Raw genomic sequence first — 24,499 nt, 5'->3', positions numbered from 1 at the left:
ACCCACTATGAATGACAAAAGTCATTCTCTTGTTTCGAGAGCCGGCTTTGTTGTGTGGGAACAGAGACCGCACCACCAGAGTGTGGAACCAAGACGTGATTCATTTCGTTTTCTTGTGGAACGAAGACGTGATTCATTTCGTTTTCTTGTTTTCTAGATGTTGTAGTTAAAGGGGTGTTTAGAGCCAAATCTATCTAATCTAAACTAAAAATAAGTAGGCAATGTATGAAGCTACCACATACAAAGAGAGCTTGGAAGAGAGTGTAAGCGCCGCCTTTGCCGTGAATTTTTGAAAAAGAAGAGCGCCATCAATCGGCATTCGCGACATTATCCTAGTTTGATTCTGTAGTGGATTTCCCATATTGTTTTCGCGACACAATTTTGCAAGAACCGCACCGCACCGATTCTTCAGAGGACATGACAGTTTCCGAAGAGCACGGAACATAGATGACGGTGTTGTGGACAGCCGAAGAATTGCAGGAGAACGTTGGTGTAGGCGCCCTGCAACAGCACCTCGCTCAGAATCGCAACTAAGCAAAGGCAGCAACAAAACGCAAGAACAGCAGTGAACCGATTCTTCAGAGGTCATGAAAGTATCGGAAGAGCACGGAACAGAGATGACGGTGTGGAGGACAGCCAAAGAATTGCAAAAGCAGCAGCTTGCTCAGAATCGCAACTAAGCAAAGGCAGCATAGAAAGCCATTAGGTGATGGAACAGGTTAAGATCGGATGGGAGATGGCGAGGCAAGAAGGAAAGAGCTGCATAGATATGCAGGAGCAACCTAAACAACATTTTGAAATGGCGGATCGATGTAGATAGATGAAGAGATTCAATGGCTATGGAGGAGCAAGCGCAACGAAAACCTACAACAGCAGAAGAGCAAGCGACTCCGACACTAGCAAAAGAGGAAATTCCAGCCACAGAAGACCAACAGGGGGGGTGTCCGTCGACTGTTCCCGTTCGAGGCTCCTTCACTCCCAGGAACTGTCTTCGTGATCGATTTGAAAGCTTCACCGACCTTCTCATTGGCAATCTTAGCGATTGGAGCAAACGCGAGCCGCCTTGGCCTTCCCCCCCTCGTATAACTTTCTCAGGTTCTGCGCGTGCCATCAAAGGTCGTTTCCCTCACAGGAGAATCGACCTTTCTTCCCTACTGCCCTCTGCTATTCCTCTCCCTTTTGATAACATTCACCATTCACAGGCTGTGGACTTGGTTCCTTCAGAAACATGCCATTCCTTCGACATTGCAGCTGATAGAACATCCTTGGCCCAGGATGTATCGAGTCAGCTTGGCTTTCCGGATCAATTTCAAGGTAGTGAGCTTGTTGCCAGTCCCAAACCTCGTGTTCTTTCTGTATATCCTACTTGCCTTAACGTAGGAGCTCAACCTACAGCCCCAATTATATCCGAAAATTTCGGCTCTCTATCTTCACCAGGATCAGATCCCTCATATTGTACACCAGGTGTTCTTGCGTCCTCAATTTGTTCTGAAGTTCTTTCTTCCTCTGATACTGCCGAAGGTCTTAGGGCAACTACATCTTCAATTTTCTCAAGCCTGCATTCCTCCTCTGACATTGCAGGTACTACACCCACCCCTGACTTATCAGAACTTCATTCCCATGCTCGTGTTACAGATGGAAAGTCAATAAGCTCATCCGCACCCTTGTTAACCTCACATGACTCCCTCTTAACCAGCCTCCAGTATGCTGACTGTAGTGACGCTTTACCGGTAAAAGGACTTATTGATGGGTCTGCTGCTGTTACAACTGCTGGTGTTTCAACTGATACACATCTCATGTGCAGGCAAATCGAAGAAGAAGTGCCATCCTTGTTATGTCCGCTTGATATTGCGTCAGGCACAGTACCAAGTTCAAGCTTCTTGCCTGATGATCGCCAGAGTACTGCACCAACACCGTCCATCTGTAACGTACGCTTGGAGCCTGACCTCTCAGGATTGCATTCACCAAGAAGAGAAGATGATTCTCTCGGGGATGAAAGAGAAAATGTCAAGCAAAACGTGGAGGTTGATGTTATCAGTGGGCATGAATTTCATGAGCACGATCATGATCTCGAAGAAGGGGAGCTTTCAGAGGAATGGGATGCTCAAGAATGCCCTGAAGGACGTGGCTCAGAACACGTATCCACTGACAATGAGGACTTTGCAAGGCAAGAAAAAGGTGCTGTTGATGTTTATGATACTACAACAAGACAACAAATCTCTATGGCACCAGGAATTACATGTGGTGATGCTATGGGGAGTCCTATTGTAATATGCCTTCCTCGATACTTTACACGGTCTTCTGTCAGTAAAAATGATGCAGAGGAACCAAATAGGAAGCGCAAATTCAATGACACACTTGGTGATAATAAAAAGACAAAGAAAAAATCAAGAAAGAAGAGTAAGAGTGAAAAACAGAAGCAGAGCGCACCCAAGCAAGTGGCCAAATCAGGTTCTGGAGCTGCTGGCAATGGTGGACAGCGGTTGGCTGTTAAAAAGGGTTCAAATCAGCTAGCTGTAAGTACAAAAGTCACCCAAAGTGTGAATAAACGAGCAGGCAAGAAGGAGACACAGGAGCCAGCTGTGAAGGCAACAGAGCAGGGTGAGCTGCCATGGAAGGAAAAACTTTCTCTACCAGAGGTAAACCTCCTTTTGTGTTTTATTTATTGTTTGCAAGAAAGAGCCATCAAATTGTTGTAATGACGTGCAAACTATGCATTGCTGTGTACTTCTTTGAAAATACGAACTGTATAAGCTGAGACATGGTTCAAAAGGTAGAGTGGTAGAGTCCTTGGGTTCCTCCAGAGTAAATTGGATATTTGTTTGTCATATGGCCTTAAATCACCGGGTCCTTATTATTTTGGATTGCCTCTTAAATAGAGGTGATGAGACATGTTGTCTCATGCCTAGTGGTTTTTCCGGTTGTCCATGTTGGATGAAAGGTTTGCAAGGATGTGGGGAATGCTAAATTCAGTTTTCCCCAGTCTGGTTGCTTGTGATGGGGTGACCAGAAGGTACACTAGTTCTTTGAACACCTAATGGACGTTAGCATGCATTGTATTCTGGGTTTTAGAAACCCACTTATTTATTCCAGTGCAACCTGTTCATATGAAATGGTATTCACTCCTTCCGTGGGTCACCATAACAGTTCACAATTTTGTTTGATTGTGATTGCAATTTTTTTTAAATTGTAGTCCTGTGGGAAGATGAGTTGCTATTGCTCTGCTTGATGCCTTTCCTGTCAATGGAAGAGAAAACAAGTTATGCAGGATAAAGAAGTACCTCACTTGTCTGATTGGTTAGATAAGTATTCATTGGAGTGAACTCTATCGTGTCTGACCTTAGTATTGAGCATTTCTGGTGCGCAGAAAAAAAAGGGACTCTTGTCCATGGTTGTTAAAGGGGAGGTAGGCTTGTGGACAACTGATGCTGGCGATGATCAAATATTGACCACTCAGGTATTCTCTTCGAATTTCGTTTCTGCTTTTCAAGTGCTTCAAGAAGGCCCATGCATCTTAGTTGACCTGACCTTAAAATTCTAACCCTGTGTTTGTGATCTGCTTGGTAAGTGGAAGGGCTGTATGTTGTTGGGCTTGACTTGTCTGCATGTGGAGTAAAGGAATCCCAATGTCACACCTGTATATGGTTCCTTGCCGTTTTGACTGACTTTATGTATTTAATATGGGTAAATGTGTCATAAAGGGTGCACTTTTTAAAATCTCTACAGCTATTTTTGAGTCAGATTTTTAATGCAACGCTAATGGAACCATTGTAGAAATTGTCAGCCAGGATTCATGTCCTTACTTATTCACTTTGATTTTCCTCTGGCAGTCACTAAGGTTAGGATAGAGAATGCTATGCAAAATGTCGCACTATAAATTCAGACTCTAAAGTAAGCTGGTGAAAAGGAATGGCTGGCAGCTGCAACTTTCTTCCTGCAAGTTGCCATGCATGAAAAAGAGATGCTGTATATATAGTGTTTCTGATGCTATGAGAAACTGCTAAACCTTGTTATACAAATGCTCTCTCATTCTTTGGCAGCCACGGAGCACTATCGGATGCATCTGACAACGGAGCCATCTTCAGAACTTCAAGGAAGTTTATGATGCATGATGTGCTGTTGCTATTGCCATGCACGAGCAAATCATCAAGGACCAACGTAAATTAAGACAGACAACAAGGCCACAATGTTTAATCTGTCCATGCAGAGAGTTGTCTTCTGTCATCACTTTCTTCAACCCTGATTTTTTTGAATAAATCGATGAACACACGTAAAGATGTATAACGGAATGGAGGCTAGCACACTGAAAGCGTAACCGGCCTTTGACTGACAAAGGGCAGTATAACGGACACTATTATCTCACAACTTTGAAATGCAGCCAGCATGTACCATTGCCATTGCCCACATACAATACTTAGAGCCTATAACTTCACAGCATAGCATCACTGAACCATACAAAACAAGGGAGGCTAGAATGCCCCTACTCAAAAGCATACATAGTGACACCTGTTGGCTGGGAACACTTGGCGCCCCTTGCGGTATTTATTTATTTACTGGTTAGCTCAAATACAAGGGACTCCCTTTTTGAACTCACCTGCAGGTGCAACCCAATACAATGCCAACCCGTGGTTGTGCCAGTGACCAACTCCCAGTGCTATTCTCTTGGTTCCCTTCAGTGGCCATGCATATCACAAGTAGAACAACCCAGCATCATGCCAAGCAATGCATCCACATGAATCAAAGCCATTAATGAGCCCAAGGCTTGCCACTACACCCTTGGGAAGAGAGTATTACAACTAGTGCCCCAATCCTCTTCCGGGCCAACGGCAGAGCATCCAACCTTGCAAAAACTCAGCAAGAATGACAGTAGCACAGAGCAGAAGGAAAAGACAATAATTCAACCAACAAACGGAGCCTGTTTCAGCTCGAAACAGCCCCGGAAGATGGTTGAGCAGCAGACAGCAGACTGGTAGGAGGGAGCTGCCCTTGACTGACTTCCATCACCATAAAAGGTCAAGAAAGAGAGTGTCCAGCAAGCTGTAACAAAGCTGCCATGAACTCGTCCACCAGAATGGAGTTTTCAGCCCACAAACACCTCAGAACTGAGTGTGCCTTGCACCAGACAGAGGCTAGGAGTGAGGCGTCCAAGAATATGGCCTCAGATGCAAGAACGGAGAACGTCTGTTGCAAAGAAAGTCAAGAAAACCTTCAGAAAAGGCCCAGAATGAAGGCGTCTAGGTCTAGGGAGCATGCCAGCAGCAGGAAACACCAAGGGGAGGAAAACTGTCGCGGAGAAAGCTTCAAAATCCACTTCAGCCAGCAAGAGGAGAGCTGCGAAAATCCGCCATCTTCAGAAGAAGACTCCTTTGGTAGCGGAGAAGACCCAAAACAGCAAGGGAAGGCAAGGGAAAGGCTCCAGGGCCTTCTAGGTGCTTCGAGAGGTGACACACAAGTACCACAAGGCAATCAGAGAGGCCACACAAGCTCCACACACAGACACATGGCAAATGGGGCGTGGGATTTTAATGCCCCTAAAGGGGGTCACTTGGCAAACCATGACCCTAATGCCTGGAACCAATAACCCTAGGATATCTGATATAGGACCTCTAGTGGGTCAATTTTTGAAGGATGACCCCAATGAACTAAACCAACGACCTTAGAGAATAGAACCACTCTAATAGCACTAGGAGTTGCACTTGTTGCACATGAAATCATGGGTACCCTTTGGACATTAACTGATGCCCCTAGCTTGGCACCCCTAGGTCAAATTCAGTGACAGTTAGTTTAGACACTTCACCATCACTATCACGTCCCGGTGACATGCCCCCCTCTTGAAACAGCAAACTATCTTGTTTGCTGTCCCAAAATTACAGCAAATAGAAAAGGGTATCACAATAGGTATAAACAACCCATAATCCATAGTACATCACATGAAGTACCAAAAATACAATGCACATACATCAGGACTGCAGATCCATCCATATGGTAGTGTATCAACTGCCTGGAGTGTCATGATCACTCATCATAGAAGTCTCATGGCAGAAACACTGTTAGCATCAATGCCTCGGGTGAAACCGCAGTGTCACCAAGCGACCTCTAGATATCTTGTGAGCTTGTTTGCACTGTGGGAGTGAAGGTGCTACCCCCCCATGAGCGTCCGGTAATGCTCTAGACCTATGCTCTGCTGAACCGGAATGAGCCGCTAGCGCAGTAGGCTCGAGACCAAATGCCTCAAGGTAGAGCTGCAAAACCTGTGGTGAATGTGCCAATTCATTCTCTTCCATCTAGATCGCATCGTTTGCAAGATAATTCTTGCACTTCACTCGATAGCGTCTGGCAACTCTACCGTTACCTCTCATTTTAACTTCAACCTATAAGCTGCCTCATTGATCTTCCCAAGAACTTGAAAGGGTCCGTAGTACCTCATATTCAGCTTGGTGTACAGCTTTACCTTCCCTTTCTTGCTCTTGAGGCGTGCCTTAAGAAAATGCAGCAATATCCAATCACATTCCATGAAGACCAGGTTCCTGTGATGCTTATCTGCAGCTCTTTTTTACTTGTCCTGACTGCGTTGAAGGGCATACTTAACCTTTTCATACGTTGTCCACAAGTCTTCCACATACTCATCAGCCACACAATAGACTCAGGCATCCCATGATACTTGAAAACAAACTTTAAGAATTCTTTTGCCATCTGCTCGGCTGTAATCTTCTTCCTTACTGGAATGAAGTGAGCCATCTTGCTAAATCTGCAAATTATAGTCCATATGCCATCATGACCAGAAGGAGTGCGAGGGAGATCAAAAACAAAATCCATAGTGATGCTCTGCCATGGTCTATTTGGTATAGGCAAAGGTTGTAGTAAACCGGGCTGCTTCTACCTGCCATACTTCACCTTCTGACAAGGGATGCTTGTCTTGACATAAGCCTCAACATCCTTCCGTAGAGAAGGCCAATAAAAATAGTGCTCCACTGCTTTGATTGTAGCCTCAATATCCCTATGCCTTGCATATGGTGGGGCATGACTTTCAGTGAGCACCTTATGCCTCAATGGCTGTGTCACACACAGCTTACCATGCATCATCATAAATCCCTCCTTGAGTGCATAATGATTATGCCAATTGCCCTCCATAAGCTGATCATAAATATGTGCAAAAACATCATTTGTAGCATACTGCTCCTTCACGGCATCTAGCTCATTGTGATAAGCAATAGTAACTGCAGATACCTGTGGTTTCTTGGACATAGCTTCCGCTCGTGGCCTTCTGGAAAGTGCATCAGGCACTACATTTTTCTTTCCAGCCACATGAACAATCTGAAAATGAAAAATGGAAAGGAAGTTTGCCCATCTCATGTGCTTCTCAGACAACTTTCTCTGAGTGAGAAAGTATTGCAGCGATTGGTGATCAGTTTGTACATAAAAATCAGCACCTAAAAGATAGTGCTTCCACACAGTAAGAGCATGTATTACAGCTACCAATTCTTGCTCATACACATTTATGTTGTGTTCAGCATCTCGGAGCAGCCTGCTCTCATATGCAACCACTTTGCCTTCCTGCATAAATACTCCACCAACACTGTTGCCGCTTGCATTGCATTGAAGAACCAAATGCTTTCGCAAGTCTAGCAAAATGATTACAGAATCAGAGCATAGGTTTTATTTCAGCTCATTGAATGCTGCAATTTCTTTCTTCCCCCAACGAAAAGGCACTGCTTTCTTTTGCAAAGCATGTAAAGGTGAAGCTATCTCAAGAAAATGGCGTATGAAGCACCTGTAGTATGAACACAAGCCAAGAAAACTATGGACTTCATGTAGGTTCTTCAATGGAGGCCAATTCTTGATTGTTGCCTCTATCTTGGCAGGGTCCATCCTTACTCCATCCCGTAAGATGATATGTCTTCAGGAAATGGATCTCTGGCATGAAGAAGTCAGTCTTGTTAGTGTTGACCAGCAACTTGTATTTCCTGAGCTGTGCAAATACAACTGCCAAGTGTTGCCTATGCTCCTCTTCATCTTTCGAGTGCACAATAATGTCATCAAAGAATGTACCCACAAACTTTCTGCGCTCTCTGGAAATGCAATCCATCATGCGATTGAAGGTAGCAGGAGCATTAGTTAGACAAATGGCATGACAAGAAACTCATAAAGCCCAAAAGTAGTCCTGAAGGCAGTCTTGTGTACATCTTCGGGCTTGATTCGTATCTGATAGTAACCACTCTTCAAGTCAATGCTACTGAAGATGGCTGATCTCTCTAATCGATCCAAGATGTCATCCAATGCGTAGAATAGGAAATTGATTCTTGAAAGAGATCTTATTCAAAGCCCTGTAGGCAATACACATTCCCCAAGATCCATCCTTCTTTTGCACTAGTAGGACGGGAGAACAAAATGAAGAAGAGGTTGGCTGAATCAGCCCCTTTTGTAGCAATTCATTCACTCGACACATGATCTCCTCCTGTTGTGCCGCACTAACCTTGTATTGTGGTCAGTTCGGTGGAGAGTTGCCAGGAATGATTTCAATGGTATGATCTTCTGGCCTTTCAGGAGGTAACTCCTCTGGGAGTTCATTTGAGAAACAATCTTGAAACTGAAATAAAAACTCAGTTTGCTGTTTTTTCAGCTTGGAGAAATTAGATTTATCCCCTACTGGTTCCTTTTCTTTTATAAATATCAAATACGCTGAAAGATGCTTTTTTATTATGGAAGAAATCGTCGAAGCAGATACAATTGGGACTAATTCCCCTTTCATGTTTACATCTATGACTTGGGTTTAATCCCTATAAGTCAAGCTTCTTATCATGTGTATCAATGATAGCATGAACACGGTACATCCAAAAGGCATCCCCAGCAAAACATCACACTCAGGTAAAAGCATCACATAGAAATCCTCATAATCCACATATCCCTGAATGTGAATCCGTAGCTTCCCTATGATAGGAGTGACAGGGGTATCGAGCTCCGGATTAGCCATATTGGCCTCACAAAGGTCGAAGACCCAACTGAGCTGCAAGTTTAGGAGTTACAAAATTTGCTTTGGCCCCTAAATCAAAGAAGTACAAACAATGCTGATCCCGTAGCTTGCCCCATGCTCTGCACATCTCTGTCTTCTTCTCATCATGCTCACCCCCAATGATATGGTTTCTTGCCTTTGGGGTCCTCTTTTGTGCCTTGATTAGACTTAGCCCAAGTTGCTGCAGGTTCTTTTCTTTTCTTATTAGGACAATCTGCTGCCCTATGACCAGTCTCTTTGCAGAGAAAACACTTCCCTTCAACGAACAATTTATTCCTCTCTTCAGAGATGAGAGAAGAGGGCTGCTCTTTTCTTCTTTGACCTGCCACAAACTTTGATTTGAAAGGTACTTTTCCAGCTTGCTGTGGTTTCTTTGGCTCCTCTTTAAAGTTGCTTTTAAAGCTAGAGACTCTGCTCTGCATGAGTGAATAGGCTGTGTTTGCATTCTCTATCAACTGTGACATGCTGGAAATGTGCGTCTTTGTACAATAGTCCCTCAACTCTTTAGGAAGACCACAACATGTTGTGGTGAGCCATGTGGCTGAGAATACATTCTTGAAATCAACCCATGTAGCAGGTGTCTGCCCGTGAAGAAGAAGACTAGACCACCACTGCATTGCATTGCCTTTGAGGAATGTGGCTGCCTTCCTGATTTTTGAGGACTCTCGGAAGTAACCTCCAGCAAATCCTATCTGAATGTCCATTGAAGGTCTCAAACTTCACTGCTGCCCCCCCTCCCTTGTAATCCTTCATCTTAAGCCTAGGTTCTAGATGATCATAGCCAGGGGGCTGCAAATAAAGAGGCTGCTGTCCTTGGGGTCCTTCTGGAGCCTGTAGAGCACTCCCCACAGCTGGATATGGTGGCACAGGTGGTACTGCTTGAGTGTGAGACACCATGGGACTGCCTCCCTGCATTCCAGGCTGTATCCCCACATTAGCATACAAAGCATTTGGGGCTGGCTGTGAGGTCATGGCCTTAAATATAGATCCTCCTCCAAAGTGAGTTGGTTGAACCACATACTGTGGTTGGGCTTGCTGCCCTTGCTGCACATTCTGAGCATTGCTACCATGCTCATTCCCATTTGGTCCTTGCCTCTGTGGCACTGCAAGTGGCTATACCATTGGTGTTTGTGGCTCTCGTAGTGGCTGTCCCACATGCATTTGTGGATCTTGTATGGGCTGTGCCCCTGCCCCATGGTTGTTAAGACACTCGTGTCTTATGATAAGACACTTAAGACACTTAAGACACCTTTAGACACTCTAGTGTCTTTTTGGTGGGTGGGGAGTAATAACACACATTGAGTTTGACTTAGCCATGCTATCATTGATGGTGACTTTGGATCTAGCAGTGGCAGTGACCTCATAGATTCAGATTAGGATGAATCTTTAGAGATTTGAGTCTTGAGAGTCGAAAGCTTTCTTTCAATTATATGTATCGAGATGCAGTTTTCATTCATGTCACAGTGACAAGATTCAATTGTCAGTTTAAACCTTTTAGTACTCAAAACTTGCGAGCTCTTCAGTTGTGAGTCTTAACTTTAACTTTTAAGTCTTGAGTGACGAGTCTTGACTCTTAACTACATTGTACAAGTGCATTGTTTCTTCTTGCATTATTTAAGTGTAGCTTATTGTACTTCTAGAATCTAGCAGCTAGCTATGCTAGCAAGTTGTACATTTGTATACTTATACATATATTAATTAAATATTTATTATTATAACCACAATGGCGTGTCTTGCGTGTCTTATCTTTAAGACACTTTAGACACTCGTGTCTGAAGCGTGTCTAATGTGTCGTGTCTTACAACCATGCTCTGTCCTCAGCATTAAAGCTGGATTATGTACAATCTCAGCAAAGCTCTGAGTGAAGTGAGTTAAAACTTGCAACACAGAATCCATTAGAGTTTGCATCAGTGCCATAGCATTTGGTTGTACACTTGGGTCTGCACCCAATGCAACTGTACCAGCTATGTACTTGTGGAGTTGGCTGCCCCAATGCATCAACTTGAGTATTTTGCCCTTCATGGGCTGCATCTTGCACTCTTATTTCGGCACGTGCTCCCCTTATCTGTTGAGAGTTCACGCTTAACATCATGTGATCATGTGTGCATAGCACCATCACGTGATCATATGTGCATAGCACTAACCTTATAGAGTGCTATAAAGGAAAGGGCTAGATCCCCTAACCCTAACCCTAACCCTAACCCTAAAAGGGTTTGTATATATTCTATTTTTTCAACTAAATCTAGTGTACAGTTAGTCATTTGTGGTGTGCTCTCTAGCTGTGCCCTCTCTCCTCATCTCCACTCTTCTCCTCTCCCCTCTTCATATTTTGTCATGGTATCAGAGCTCCCTTGCCTTCCGCTGAGGCATTGCAATTCTATTGAGTGATTGAGAGATTGAGTGTTTTTTTTCATTCTTTCATTCCATTGATGAGAGAAATTTCCGTCCATTTGAATAGTTTCCGTCCATATTTCCGTTCATTGCTTGAGTGCTTATGATAGTTTCTTGTGAGGGAGAGAGAGACTTATGTTCATGAGATTTCCGTGAATCTCATCCATTTCCATTCATTGTGATTTGAGAGATTTCTATTGAGAGATTAATTGAGAGAGATTGACTCTGAGAGATTGTGTGAAAGAGAGAGAGAGATAGGTGGGAGGATCCAAAAGAAGCTACTCCAAACGTGCACTCCCAGAACCTACAGCTAAGGCTTCTATGGTCGAGTCGAGGCAAGCCTGTCTCCTTGAAAGACTTCTTTGCGATGTCTCCATAGACTCAGCAATCAACGCGAGCCGCCAGCCCATCTAAAGCCTCTATAGTCGACTCAAGCTTCCAAGGCGACTCAGCTGAGATATACTTCAACAAGAAGCAGCAAAGAAGCTACAACTAGGCAGCAACTCGGCCATTCGCACGTCTGCTTCAATTTGCTACATAAGTCTGTAGCCTCCTCCACGGGCTTTGCAGACTCTAGCAAGGCCTCAACAACGGCAGACTACAGGCCTTAGCAACTGCCATCCACCTCGACTCGGCATAGAGGCGGCTTTATCCTCTGCACTAGTTGCTGCAATTCGGCTGCCTCCTACAAGCTTCTACAACGATGGCTCTACATAGCTCCCTGGCTCGTCATCGATCCGCCAAAGCAGCTCTTCATCAACAGAGAGCTCCTTGCAAGCACAGCACACGGCATCGGGCTTAGCCTCTTGCTCCACACAGCAATGCTCCATCACGCAGCCGTTGCCAACACTTTCAGCATCCACCCAAGCAACAAAGCCTTGAAGTCTCCAAACGAACTCTGCAAGGCTCCGAACGACCTCGGCTCCATCAGCCCGCACGCTCGGCTTCTTCCAGCAAGAGCTCCTTCGACTACACAATGGCTTCAGCGCCTTTAATCGAGTCTGCTAGTAGAACGCCATCGTGGCCTGCAAAGCCTAAGCTCTGCCAGTCCACCGAGAGACACCATCTAATGCGACAAGGCTCCGTCTCCAGCATAGCGCCTTGGCTCCACGCTCGACTGCCTAAACGGAGCTCTAAGGTCTCCACGCCCGAACTGTAGCTCTTGCTCTGCACTCACTCCTGACCCGGCTCATCTACGGTGATGCAACGCACAGTAGGGTGAAGTGCCAAGCTTCTGCTTACAACGCCAGCCCGCAACGCCGACGGGCTCCAACATCTATCCCTATTGCATGCAAAGGCACTCCGACGACAGGCGACTCAAACCAATCCGATGACGGAATCTATGAAGATTTCGTCGATTCCCGTATGATTCCGTCACTTGTCTCATCTCCTCATCCAAGGTTTAAATTTTTGACACGTGGCAATATTTTAACCCTTGGAACCTTATCCTCAAGGTCATCACACATTTGGTTTGGAATTTGACATGTGGCAATCGACTACCACGTCATCAGTTTATCTCCAACTACCACGTTAGACCTTATCTGCCACGTCACCCTTGCCAGCTCAGTAGGACACGTCATCATCGACACTGACACGTCAACAGTCCATGTCATCAGTGTCATGTCAGCATTTCCACGTCACCACTGCCACGTCATCGTTGCCACATAATCTGCCACATCATCAGTGCCACCTCAGCACTGACCCTGTGCAAGCACACTACGCACACACTGCATGTGCACACAGTTGCCACCTCAGCACAGGGCTTCACAGGCACACCTCTTGCTAGGCACAGTGCCACATCATCACAGCATGTGACTCATAGTGACACATCATCATTGAGCACCATTTGCACTCCTTTTGCCCCTCCACCTAGATCAAGTCATATCTCTTGATCTAGGAAGAATTTGAGGGCGCTCCAAAAAGGAAAGTTGCTCGTTTTTTCGTGCTCTACGCACTCGTCACATCACGCGCACATTTCGGCACAAGTTACACTCACAATTGAGCCTCGCCGACAAAACCACTTCCTTCACGCACATTTGCCTCTACATTGACGCATCTGACCCAGCACTTAAAAAGAACAAAAGAAAAGGAATTATTTGTTGTTCTTTCATCGATTGACGGTTGGTTTAGATCTAGATCAGAGTAGACTAGATCGCCATAGAGGGGACGCTTTGAATTTCCCCAAGTTGCCAATCTAAGCCATGCTCGAAATTCCCGACGTACCTCCTTGGAGTCAATCCATACGCTCACATATGGTTTTACATCATTACATTATCTGAAACCTTACGTATATCAGTTCAGTGAGCAGACTTCAGAGTTCAGAGGCATTGCAGATTGATTGAGTGGGCAGATAGCATTTGATTTCACACACACATGCCACCATTGTAAAGCCTATTCAGCTATCTCACGGCATCGTGCACATCATTTCAGCCTTGTAAAGCCTCTTGGCTATTCCCGGCATCATTGCCACAAGCCTTGTAATACAGATTATATTTTATATACTACAGTTCTATCTTCACCCACGGTACAGAGATTTCACTTGGCATATTCAGAGTATTTGCAGTTGATTCATATAGAGATCTTCACGACACTTTTGAGTACATTTTTTGCACCATGTCGACTAGCAACCTCAATCTGGAGGCATCTGCTAAGTTAGACAACTCCAATTATGGTACATGGAAATATCGAATGGAGACCATTCTTGTGCTTTAGGACAAATTGGAGTATGTCAATGGGTCTACACCTAGACCATTGGCTGATCTAGCCACCAGTAGCTCTACTCCATCTGTTGTCATAGCACCAGCAACGGAATCTACATCGAGATCTACATCTACACAAACAGTTTCCGCACCAGTAGTAGATCTTGCCATTGCCCGAGCTCAAGCAGAATGGGATAAGAAAGACAAGTATGCTATCACCTGATCAAGCAGAATGTGCAAGATGTCATGCTAGGACAACTCAACACAGTCAAGACATCAAAAGAAGCATGGGATATGTTCGCAGCTCTCTACGAGTCCAAGAACACATCCAGGATTCTTACCCTGAGAAACCAAATCAACCAGAGTTTCCGCAACAGGAGTGAAACCGGTCATGCTTATGTACTCCGCATTAAAGACTACAACAATCAACTTGCAACAGCAGGAGAGACTATGAACCCCGTAGAAATGGTTCAAGTAATCCTGAATGGACTAGGAGAAGGATACGAGAATCTAGTCCAGAGTATTGCCATCCAACGGTAAATTCCGACACTGGAAGAACTTCAGTCAGTTCTACTTGGTAAAGAACTCATGACTCGGGCCATTCAAGCACGTGAAGGTCATTCTAATGATCAGGCATTCATAGCTTCAGACAGAAGCAGGGGCAAAGGCAGAAACATAGGTAGATCATATCAAAAAAGTGGTCATCATCAGCAACAAAATCAAAGTCAGAATCAGCATCAGCATCAGCAAAATCAGAATCAGCAAAGAGGAAATCATTCCAATGGAGGAAGATTTCAAGGACGAGGGAATGCATCCACCAATGTGTCAAACATCCAGTGCAACTATTGTCACAAGTTTGGACACTATGAAAGAGATTGCCGCAAGAAGCAATACGACCAAGGCGGTCAATCCAGCGGTAATCGAGGGAATTCTCGAGGAAGAGGAAATCATCGTGGTGGACATTCTAGTCACAGTCATTTTGCAAATGAACATGAAAATATGTTTCTTGCAAGCGAGGAATTGCATCAGACTGATACAATGTACCTAGACACTGATTTCAATCCCAAAGAGGATTATAGTTATCAAGTCGACCAAGTGGAACAGGATCCTTGGTACATCGACAACGGTGCATCATCTCATATGACAAATCATCAGGAATGGTTCACAGAAATGAAACCATTATAAGGACAGAAAAATGTCATCTACACAGCAGACAACACCGAATCTAGTTCAAGGGACATGTGTTATCCCTATGAACAATTTCACTGGTACAAAAGGATTAGTCAAAGATATGCTCTATGTTCGAAGCTCAGCAAGAACCTTTTGTCAGTAGGTCAAATGACGGAACACAACTACAAAGTCATCTTCGACGGTGATGAATGCATTATTAGAGACAAATCCAAAAGATGTCAGCTAGTAGCAAAAGGTGTCAAGGAAGGACGCTTATACAGAATGCTAGCTACAGTACCAGATAAGCATGCCATGTCAGCTCAAATGCAACAGATGTCACTATCTGCAAAATGGCACAAGAGATATGGTCATGTCAATTTCAAGTACTTGTTAGATCTAAGGAATCAGGATATGGAAATTGAGATTCCAAAGCTATAGTTTCTTGGAAAAGTTTGTGAAGCATGCTGCTTTGGCAAACAAAAGTGAACCAACTTTGTTAGAAGTACCTCTCGTGCACGAGGTACTCTTGATTTGATACATACAGATGTATGGGGTTATGCCCAGATCCACAGCATCAATGGTTCACTTTACTACTTGACCTTCGTCGACGACTACAGCAGATATTGTTGGGTCTATTTTCTGAAAGAGAAATCTGAAGTGTTTTCTAGATTTTAAGAATTCAAAGCCATGGTAGAAAACCAAACAGGTAGAAAGATCAAGGTCATGAGATCAGATAGAGGAGGTGAATACATGTCTTCAGCATTCATGAATTTTTGCAGAAACCACGGCATACGAAGACAATTCACATGTGCAGATACTTCTCAGCAGAATGCAAGAGCTGAAAGGAAGAGTGAGACTTTAGTAGACAGTGCTAGAGCAATGCTTAGTGAAAAGCATCTTCCAAATCAGTATTGAGCAGAAGCAATAGCTACAGCTAACTACTTGCTTAATCGGCTTCCTACCGAACCCATACAAGGTATGACTTCTTATGAAGCATTCACTGGACACAAGCCACGCATTGGGCATCTCCGCATATTTGGTTGCATAGCATATGCCCACATACATGATGATCATCACAGAAAATTGGATGCGAAGTCACGCAAATGCATCATGGTTGGCTACAATGAAGAAAGCAAAGCATATAAATTGTATGATCCCATCAACCGCAAAGTCATTATCTCTAGAGATGTAATCTTTGATGAGGAATCAGAATGGAAAACCTCACCTAAACAAGAGATAGAAGCATCGACTTCACAGTCATCTACAGAACAGGTTGATGAAGAAGAGCAAGAATTGCCAGCAACACCCCAAGCAGCGTCACAATAGCTCAGACGGTCTACTAGGGAAAGCATACCACCAACCATATTAACACATGCTCAGAAAGGCAAAGCAATTCAGGTGGAAACCATCAACTATGCTCTTATGACTACCATCATGGCTACATAAGAGCCAGTGTACTTCGAAGACGCAGTAGACAAGCTATGAATGAAGAAATGGATGCTTTGTATAAGAATAATACTTGGGAATTATGCGATCTTCCACCAGAAAAGAAGGCCATAGCAAACAAATGGGTATACAAAGTGAAGTACAATCCAGATGGAAGTATTCAAAGATACAAGGCCAGACTAGTTGCAAAAGGATTTGCATAACAATATGGTCAAGACTATGATGAGACTTATGCTCCAGTAGCAAAGATGGATTCCATACGGTTCTTGATATCACTAGCGACACTCAGTAAATGGAATGTGTATCAGCTCGATGTCAAGAATGCATTTCTCAATGGTTATCTAGACGAGGAAGTCTACATGCAACAACCAGCATGTTATGTTGAACCAGGAAAGGAGAATAAGGTTTGCCATCTCAAGAAAAGTCTCTACGGCTTAAAGCAAGCACCTAGAAGTTGGTATAGCAGAAGTGACAAGTATTTTGCTGATTTGGGATACATGAAGTCTAATGCAGATCATACTCTCTACTACAAAGTTCAAGGGGAAGACATTACTATTGTACTTTTGTACGTAGATGATCTGATTGTGACAGGAAGCAAGGATAGCTTCATCAGAAGACTAAAACAAGACTTATCTGCAGAGTTCGACATGAAAGATCTTGGACTTATGCACTATTGCTTGGAATTGAGTTCTGGAGAGATTTAAATAGCACATTCATGAGTCAGCTCAAGTATGTTGACAGTCTCATGAAGAAGTTTCATATGGCAGATTGCAAGATTGCAGCAACTCCCATGGAACAGAGTTTGAAACTTACTAAAGATTCAGAAAAGCCTATAGTCAATGATAGATACTACAGGCAGCTCATCGGATCTCTTATATATCTGACAATCACACGGCGAGATATTTGTTATGCAGTAAGCTCACTAGCATAGTTTATGGCAAATCCAAAACAGTCTCATTGGAATGCAGCCAAAAGAGTCTTGAGATACATTAGAGGTATAAGACAGTTTGGGATAGAATACAGAGGAAGTCATCCACGGTTGCATGGATACTGTGACAGTGACTATGCCGGAGATCATGAGACCAGGAGATCGACACAGGGATATGCATTTTTCCTTGGTCAAGGTGCTATATCATGGTTGTCAAACAAACAGCCAACTGTTTCTTTGTCTTCGACTGAAGCAAAATATAGAGCACTCACTACAGGTGCATGTGAGACTATATGGCTCAGAAGACTATTGTCAGAAACAGATTACTTTGATGAGTCAAAGCCAACAACAATATACTGTGATAATCAATCGGCTCAAGCATTGGCCAAAAATCCAGTATATCACTCCAGGACAAAGCACATTGATGTCAGAGAGCACTTCATCAGAGAAAGAGTGTTACTTGGTGATATCACACTGCAGCATTGTGATAGCAAAGAGAATGTTGCAGACATCTTTACCAAACTACTCGGTAAAGAGCTATTCGAGAAACACCGACTAGCTCTTGGTTTGACGCAGAGGAAGGACATTCCCATTAAAGGGGTGTGATGGAATGTAATGCTCAGTCGTTCTTCGATTCCCCAGAATCATCATCTTGAGGGAAGGCCTACTTCATGATGTTGATCTTGAGGGAAGGTGTTGAGAGTTCACGCTCAACATCATGTGATCATGTGTGCATAGCACCATCACGTGATCATATGTGCATAGCACTAACCTTATAGACTGCTATAAAGGAAAGGGTTAGATCCCCTAACCCTAACCCTAAAAGGGTTTGTATATATTCTATTTTTTCAACTAAATCTAGTGTACAGTTAGTCATTTGTGGTGCGCTCTCTAGCTGTGCCCTCTCTCCTCATCTCCACTCTTCTCCTCTCCCCTCTTCATATTTTGTCATTATCTGCTGCTCTGGCTCAGACTCTGAGTGTGCATCATAATCAAGCCTTACATGGCAAATGGGGCGTGGGATTTTAATGTCCTTAGGGGGGTCACTCGGTAAACCATGACCCTAATGCTTGGAACCAATAACCCTAGTATATAGGACCTCTAGTGGGTCAATTTTTAAAGGATGACCCCAGTGAACTAAACCAATGACCTTAGAGAATAGAACCACTCTAGTAGCACTAGGAGTTGCACTTGTTGCACATGAAATCATAGGTACCCTTTGGACATTAGCTGATGCCCCTAGCTTGGCACCCCTAGGCCAAATTCAGTGACAGTTAGTTTAGACACTTCACCATCAGCATCATGTCCCCGTGACAGAAAGAGATAAGAGTGCAACAACACATTGAGCCCAAACAGGGCTGAAATTCAAACCTGTGTATAAGTGCTCTTGTCCCCAGCTATAATATCAATCCTATGTGAGAACTAGCCCGAGCACAAGGAAAATGAGATCAGAATATGGTGTAAAAAAATAGAGACTTGACCAGAAATACAGTTCACACCACTAAGCACTTAACACAGATTCAATTCCAAGATCCACTCAGAGAAAACAGTGTATAGAACTGTTTATATATGTCAGCAACCGATAATGGTGAACCTGTGACAATATAGGGTTCCAACAAACTGAAGGAACTTCTGTTGCATCAACTCTGCTCAACGTACCAGTAGGATAGGCTTAGGTAGGCAGGAATAGATTCACAGGAGATGCTGTGAAAGGGAACTGATAGGTAAAACTGAAAAGGAGGGGTGGGTTTTATATAGAGGGGCTATTCCAGCAGCTCCTGGACTGGCTGACTGCAGGTCTATGGGGTTGGCCAGGTGCCGACCAGTCTTGTTGGCTGGATGACTGGAACAGACAAGGGCCCTGACCTGAATGTTCCCCTACCTGGCCTATAAAAGGCCTTCTACTGAGCCTTTGCTGCCCACATCTGGGACTGGTTCTGGTAGCCCGCAGCAGCTACAATGCTGCCATAGTCTGCAGCAGTTTTCTGCAGTCAGCAGGGTCTATCAGGCCCCTCCCTGGTGCCTGGCAAAAATCTAGGGCATAATAACACCATGACATAAGTCCCTGGGCAGCCTTAAGGTTTCCGTAAAGGGGCTCATAGCCAGGTGCTGGACTTTTTCAACACCCCCTCTCATAAGCGTGGCTGTGCTGAAGATGTTCAAGCTTCGCGAGACAATACCTTTGTCAGGAGATCAGCCACATTTTCTTTGTCGGACATTGAGCAAGCTCCACGACCTGATCTTCAATAGGCTTACAGATGAAATGATAGTCCACCTCAATGTGCTTGTGGGAATGCACACTTTATTATTGCTGATCCACCGCTGGATCAGCTGTGGCATATGATTGTGGTCTGTGCCTCTTTTTGCATGACGGCAGAAAGCTGTTTTTCAGGTGAGAATATCTGAGAATCCACAAGGATTTGGCTCTTGAGCTCAACTGATAAGTTGTAGATCTTTTTGGGTGACAAGGGAAAGGGTGGTGCTGATGGGGAGAAAATCAAAGTGGAAAAAATTGAAGAGGAGATGGGGGTCCTTTTTCTGGCACTTCCGGAATGTTGACCATAGCCACCTCTGCTTAAGGGGAAAATATGTGGGGTGGATGCGGAGGGACCTTGTGGAGTTGCAATAGATGGTCCAAATTTTTGGTGGTTGCAAAAATGATACTCTGCTTCCCCTTTACCTCAAGGCTTGGAGGCTGCTCAACGTATACCTCCTCCTTCATGTCCCCATTTAGGAATGTGGACTTCACGTCCATCGGCAATATTGGGCAACCATGATGGGCTGCCAAAGGCAACACTGTTTCAAATGGTTGTCATGCAGACTGTAGGAATAAATGTATCGTCATAGTCCTGCTGCCATCCATGCAAAAGTGCAAGGTTTCATATCCTGTGATGCGGCTGTGTAGCCAACATGTGTGTGGACTAGATCCTGAATGCGTTGAGAATGCTTTGTCCCTTGATTGCTGTACTCAGGAATGTCTGTCTTTTCGAATTCCTGCACCATCTTGATGTACCACTTGGGCACGGTCTTGGTGGGAGGAAGAGCTGGAGGATCATCCTGTGAGTTTCCCTCAATTTGTGGCGAGAAGTGTGCTTGGACAGTCTTGCTTTTTTCTTTTAACTTGGGCTCTGAAATATCGGGGAGTGTTGTGATGTGCTCTTCCTCCTCGAAGATGATGTCTCTGCTAGTCATGACCTTCGTGGCCAGATCATATAGCTTGGTACCCTGTTGTATCCAGGCTGTATCCGATGAACAGGCATTCTTTGGACTTTGAATCCGGCTTCTTTCTCACACATCTCATGTTTGCACGTTATTAGCAATAAGCAGTGGTTCTGTTTTTCTCTCTCTGATTAACGATTTGAGATCAGTCTTTCGGAATGATTTTACAAAAGGGTTATTTGTCATTGATTTTTTCCATACAGACTGAGGAGCATGCTGGCAAAACAAGAAAGCGCACTTCGACCGCTGAAAGGAAGAAAGCAAAACAGGTAAGTGTTTCTTGGACTGGAGATCTATACATTTGGTATTATTGTAGTCTGAAGAAATGTTTGACTTTATCAAAAGGAGACTAGGCATACTCTTTTAATGTCCACTTTGTCAAGATGTCTGTAAAACTTTAGTGCGTATGACTTTTTGCATTTGTCAATATGACATACTGGGCAGCCAAGATTTATTGCTTGTGATCTTCATCATTGTTTGAGAGCTGCAGAAGAAAATTAGGCTAACAATTTTCATTTTTACTTGCAAATGTAGAGGGCAAAGCATAGAAAAAGAGCTGAAAAAGAAAAGGCACTTGGCATACGGAAGCTCAGATACATACCTCCACAGAACAAAGTCGTTAAGTTTTGTGAGTTTTATGTTAAGGGCAGGTGCACAAAGGTATGATTCCTTCAGTTTAAAAGTTTCACCTGTTGTTTGACTTGATGCCTTGCTTTTCAAATCAAATTATAAGTCTCTATGCTTCCAGAGCACTTTTAAAAGCTTGCTGCGTCTAGCTCCTCCTCTTTTTTCAAAGCCAAACATAGTGTATGTTCAGTGTAATCATGATTTTTTGTATGTCCTAGCATTGATCATATACATCTGATTTCAGGGGACAGGATGCACTTTTTCACATGATATCACTCCTAAAACAAAGTCTGAGGTAAGGTGGTTAGTTCTCTTCTGGACAAATTGTTGAATTGTGATGAAATTATTATCAGTTTTACTATCATTAAGTGTTTTGTCTAAAAAATCGTATTAAACTGTTTTATGTTGGTGTGCATGCAGGTTTGCAAGTATTACATAAATCGGTGTTGTCTGAAAGGAGACGAGTGTCCCTTTTCCCATGACCTCTCCTCATTTTCTTGCAAATTCTTTCATACAAGGGGCTATTGTTTGGATGGCGAGTCATGTCGATTCTCACATAAGGTATACTTCAGGACAAGCCTTGATACTTGACATTCATAATAAAATGAGTCGAAGATGTATTAATTAGTTAAAAAAGGCAAGATACTTTTGTTTTCTTAAACAGTGCCACCAAAGCTATGCTGGTTGCTGTAACATTAATACTTGTACTTTATTGGCTTAGCATATATTAATTCTTGGTTTTGGCTGAAATTGAGAGCTAACTAAAAGTGTCCCTCGTTTTGTTGGTTCTTTTTCTTTTTTAATATATTTTGTTTCGTTTTGGTTTTTTTTGGGGGGTGAGGGATTGGTTGTTTTGGGTCGTGCTTGCTATAAGAGCACATCTTTGCCATTGAATATATGCTATGGTTCACTCTATTTTTCTCTTCAATTTGTGTAACAGCCCATAAGTGAAGAGGCACGGCAAGAGTTGTTCAAAAGAATAGAGCAGGAGCATCAAGCTCGCCAGGAAAGCAGGATGATCCAGGATGACACTTTGAATGGTAAAACTGTGTCCCCAATGGTAGCTGAAAAGGGTATGGGAGTTAAAGACGCAGCAAACTTTGCACCTTTGTTTGATGCACTGTGCTACTTGAAAGATGAAAGTTCACAAAGTCGAACACTTGTAGAGCAGAATATAGAAGGGTCCTCGGTACCTATGAAGAAAGGTGTGAATTCATCATTTTCAAGGTCTGACAAGGAGCTCTTTGCAAGTGATGAGGGTAACAATAATGCTGTGCTTTTGGCAGCAAGGAAAGCAGCCTCCACATTCACATCTGGACTTGGCACTGGTACAGACTTAGGTCCGTACAGAGCTTCATTTTTGCATCCCGGCTTTTCAGAAAGAACTCCAGTAAACAAAGAGAGTACAGGAAAACCTCAATCACCAGGACTTGCCTCCACATTTCGGGGATCTGACATCTCAATGACAACCGCCTCAAGCACGAGAGCCATGGATTGTCTGCAGTCTTCGTTGGAAACGAGTCAGCCGATAGTAAGGTCCAATTCTGCTTCTGGCAATGAAAATGGTCTCAGCTTCGATTCTTCATCTTACACTCAGGAACAGCTGCCAAAGAGCCATATTAATGAGCGTTCCATTTCAGAGGTTTTAAGGCCCTGTGATTTTTCAAGTATGAATTTGATGAAACCTTTGCAGGCCTTTTCAGAAATCAAACCAGTGGGTAATCTTTCTGAAGATCAGAGCCACAGTAATCCTACTCCTGAAGTAGTAAGGGCTTTGGATTCTTCAAAAATGTGTAACACGGAACCTTTGAAGACCTTTGTAGAGGCTAAACCACCGGATCATATGTCTGAAGATCAGGGGACAGCAGCCCCAGAGCCATCCGTTACATCTTCTAGTTTGTTATTAAGTCTATTCAGGGTAAAGCCTGATGCTCCAAGTCCCAACAAACGGTCAACTGTGGATAGTCTGCTGAGTAAAATTCTGATGGGCTAAGACCTTGTATCTGTAAGCTTTAGAATGCAGTATTTCCATTTGGCTATTCTTTAGGGCTGTCAGATTGGGATTTTCGAAGCTAGTGAATTTTGACGGTGAGGCCATGATTTTTTTTTGCGGGAATATAATGTACAGAGGAGCAGTTTTTATTGTACGTGTTCAAGTGTAAGTTTCCATTTGGGAGCACATGTTCCTCGTTATTTTCAATTGGCAGTGGCAAGGGAGAACTTACGGCTTCCAATAATCCTGAGGTGCTCTCTGATGAAGTTACAAAGGTGGTTCTCATTTTTCATCCTTGAGTAATCTTTGGCCAAGGTTTCTACATTGGCTTAAAACTTCATTGTTTCGGAAATTTAGAATTTGTAGTTGCATAGTATTTGCTTTTTCTTTTTGACTTGTTTTAACTTTAGGATTAACATTGTTTCGGCATCGGCTACGTTGAAGCATGTTCAATCTGGTGAAATTGTTTTTGGTTGTCAGGTCAGATTCTTTCAAAGTTCCAAATGGAGGGAATTGCAAAGATCTTGTATTTCTCATACAGATTGATAAATTTGAAACTTGGTGATTGAAATTTCGGATATTATCGATACATTATGTTTTCGCTCTCCGATTTGGATATTACCTCAGTGGCATAAAACCATGGGATCTGGGAATAGGTAACATGGTTTTTTGGCGAGTGTACATGCATCACTGAGAACAATTGCTTGGCTACTTCCCACATTGCTTGTTGAAATAAAATATGTTCCATTTTGGCTTATATGTATGGCTAAGTACTCTAATTATTTTTTGGTATGGCTACCGCAGACCTATTGGCATGCATGCTGACTTGCTAACATGGTTTGATCTTTTCACCTCATTTTACTTGTGGGTGAAGCATACATTGAAATCTAGACAAGGCCTTCAAGCTGCAAATAGGGGTCAAAGAAGAGGATGATTGGGAGAAATGACCAAGAGCTCCTTCGATATCAACAAACTTGGGCTTTGCATATGTAAGAAGTACTAAAGTTGAAAATTTC

At 43.5% G+C, this 24,499-nt stretch overlaps 1 protein-coding gene across 3 annotated transcripts; it reads left to right on the top strand.

Annotated features, from left to right (window-relative positions):
• Nucleotides 1–292: 292 nt before the first annotated feature.
• EMB1789 (CCCH-type zinc finger family protein) lies at nt 293–23,617 on the top strand. Of its 3 annotated transcripts, none has more exons than XM_087389002.1 (8): nt 293–1,314; nt 1,582–2,639; nt 3,368–3,457; nt 21,067–21,132; nt 21,398–21,523; nt 21,735–21,785; nt 21,911–22,051; nt 22,431–23,617. In XM_087389002.1, exons 1-8 carry the CDS (start codon nt 834–836, stop codon nt 23,481–23,483), a joined length of 3,066 nt encoding a protein of 1,021 aa, XP_087245128.1. In that variant the 5' UTR covers nt 293–833; the 3' UTR covers nt 23,484–23,617. The 3 variants fall into 3 exon arrangements, with proteins under 3 accessions (XP_087245128.1, XP_087245126.1, XP_087245125.1); XM_087389000.1 differs by having other exon boundaries at nt 293–2,639; nt 22,431–22,695; nt 22,777–23,617; XM_087388999.1 differs by having other exon boundaries at nt 293–2,639.
• Nucleotides 23,618–24,499: the final 882 nt, after the last annotated feature.

The sequence above is a fragment of the Dipteris shenzhenensis genome, chromosome 17, assembly GCF_047967505.1.
Source record: "Dipteris shenzhenensis isolate YYH24624 ecotype China chromosome 17, Dip_SZ_1.0, whole genome shotgun sequence".
In the NCBI taxonomy this organism is placed as follows: domain Eukaryota; kingdom Viridiplantae; phylum Streptophyta; class Polypodiopsida; order Gleicheniales; family Dipteridaceae; genus Dipteris; species Dipteris shenzhenensis.
Note: the sequence above shows the minus strand (reverse complement) of the source record. Positions and strands in the feature narration are given on the sequence as shown.

What these genes read in the sequence shown, in the direction of transcription:
- EMB1789 (XM_087388999.1), top strand. Translation starts at nt 834, where the DNA reads ATGGCTATGGAGGAGCAAGCGCAACGAAAACCTACAACAGCAGAAGAG. An exon ending in AAAAACTTTCTCTACCAGAG is followed by an intron (nt 2,640 to 3,367) that starts GTAAACCTCCTT and finishes TCTGGTGCGCAG; the next exon opens with AAAAAAAAGGGACTCTTGTC. An exon ending in CTCCTAAAACAAAGTCTGAG is followed by an intron (nt 21,786 to 21,910) that starts GTAAGGTGGTTA and finishes GTGTGCATGCAG; the next exon opens with GTTTGCAAGTATTACATAAA.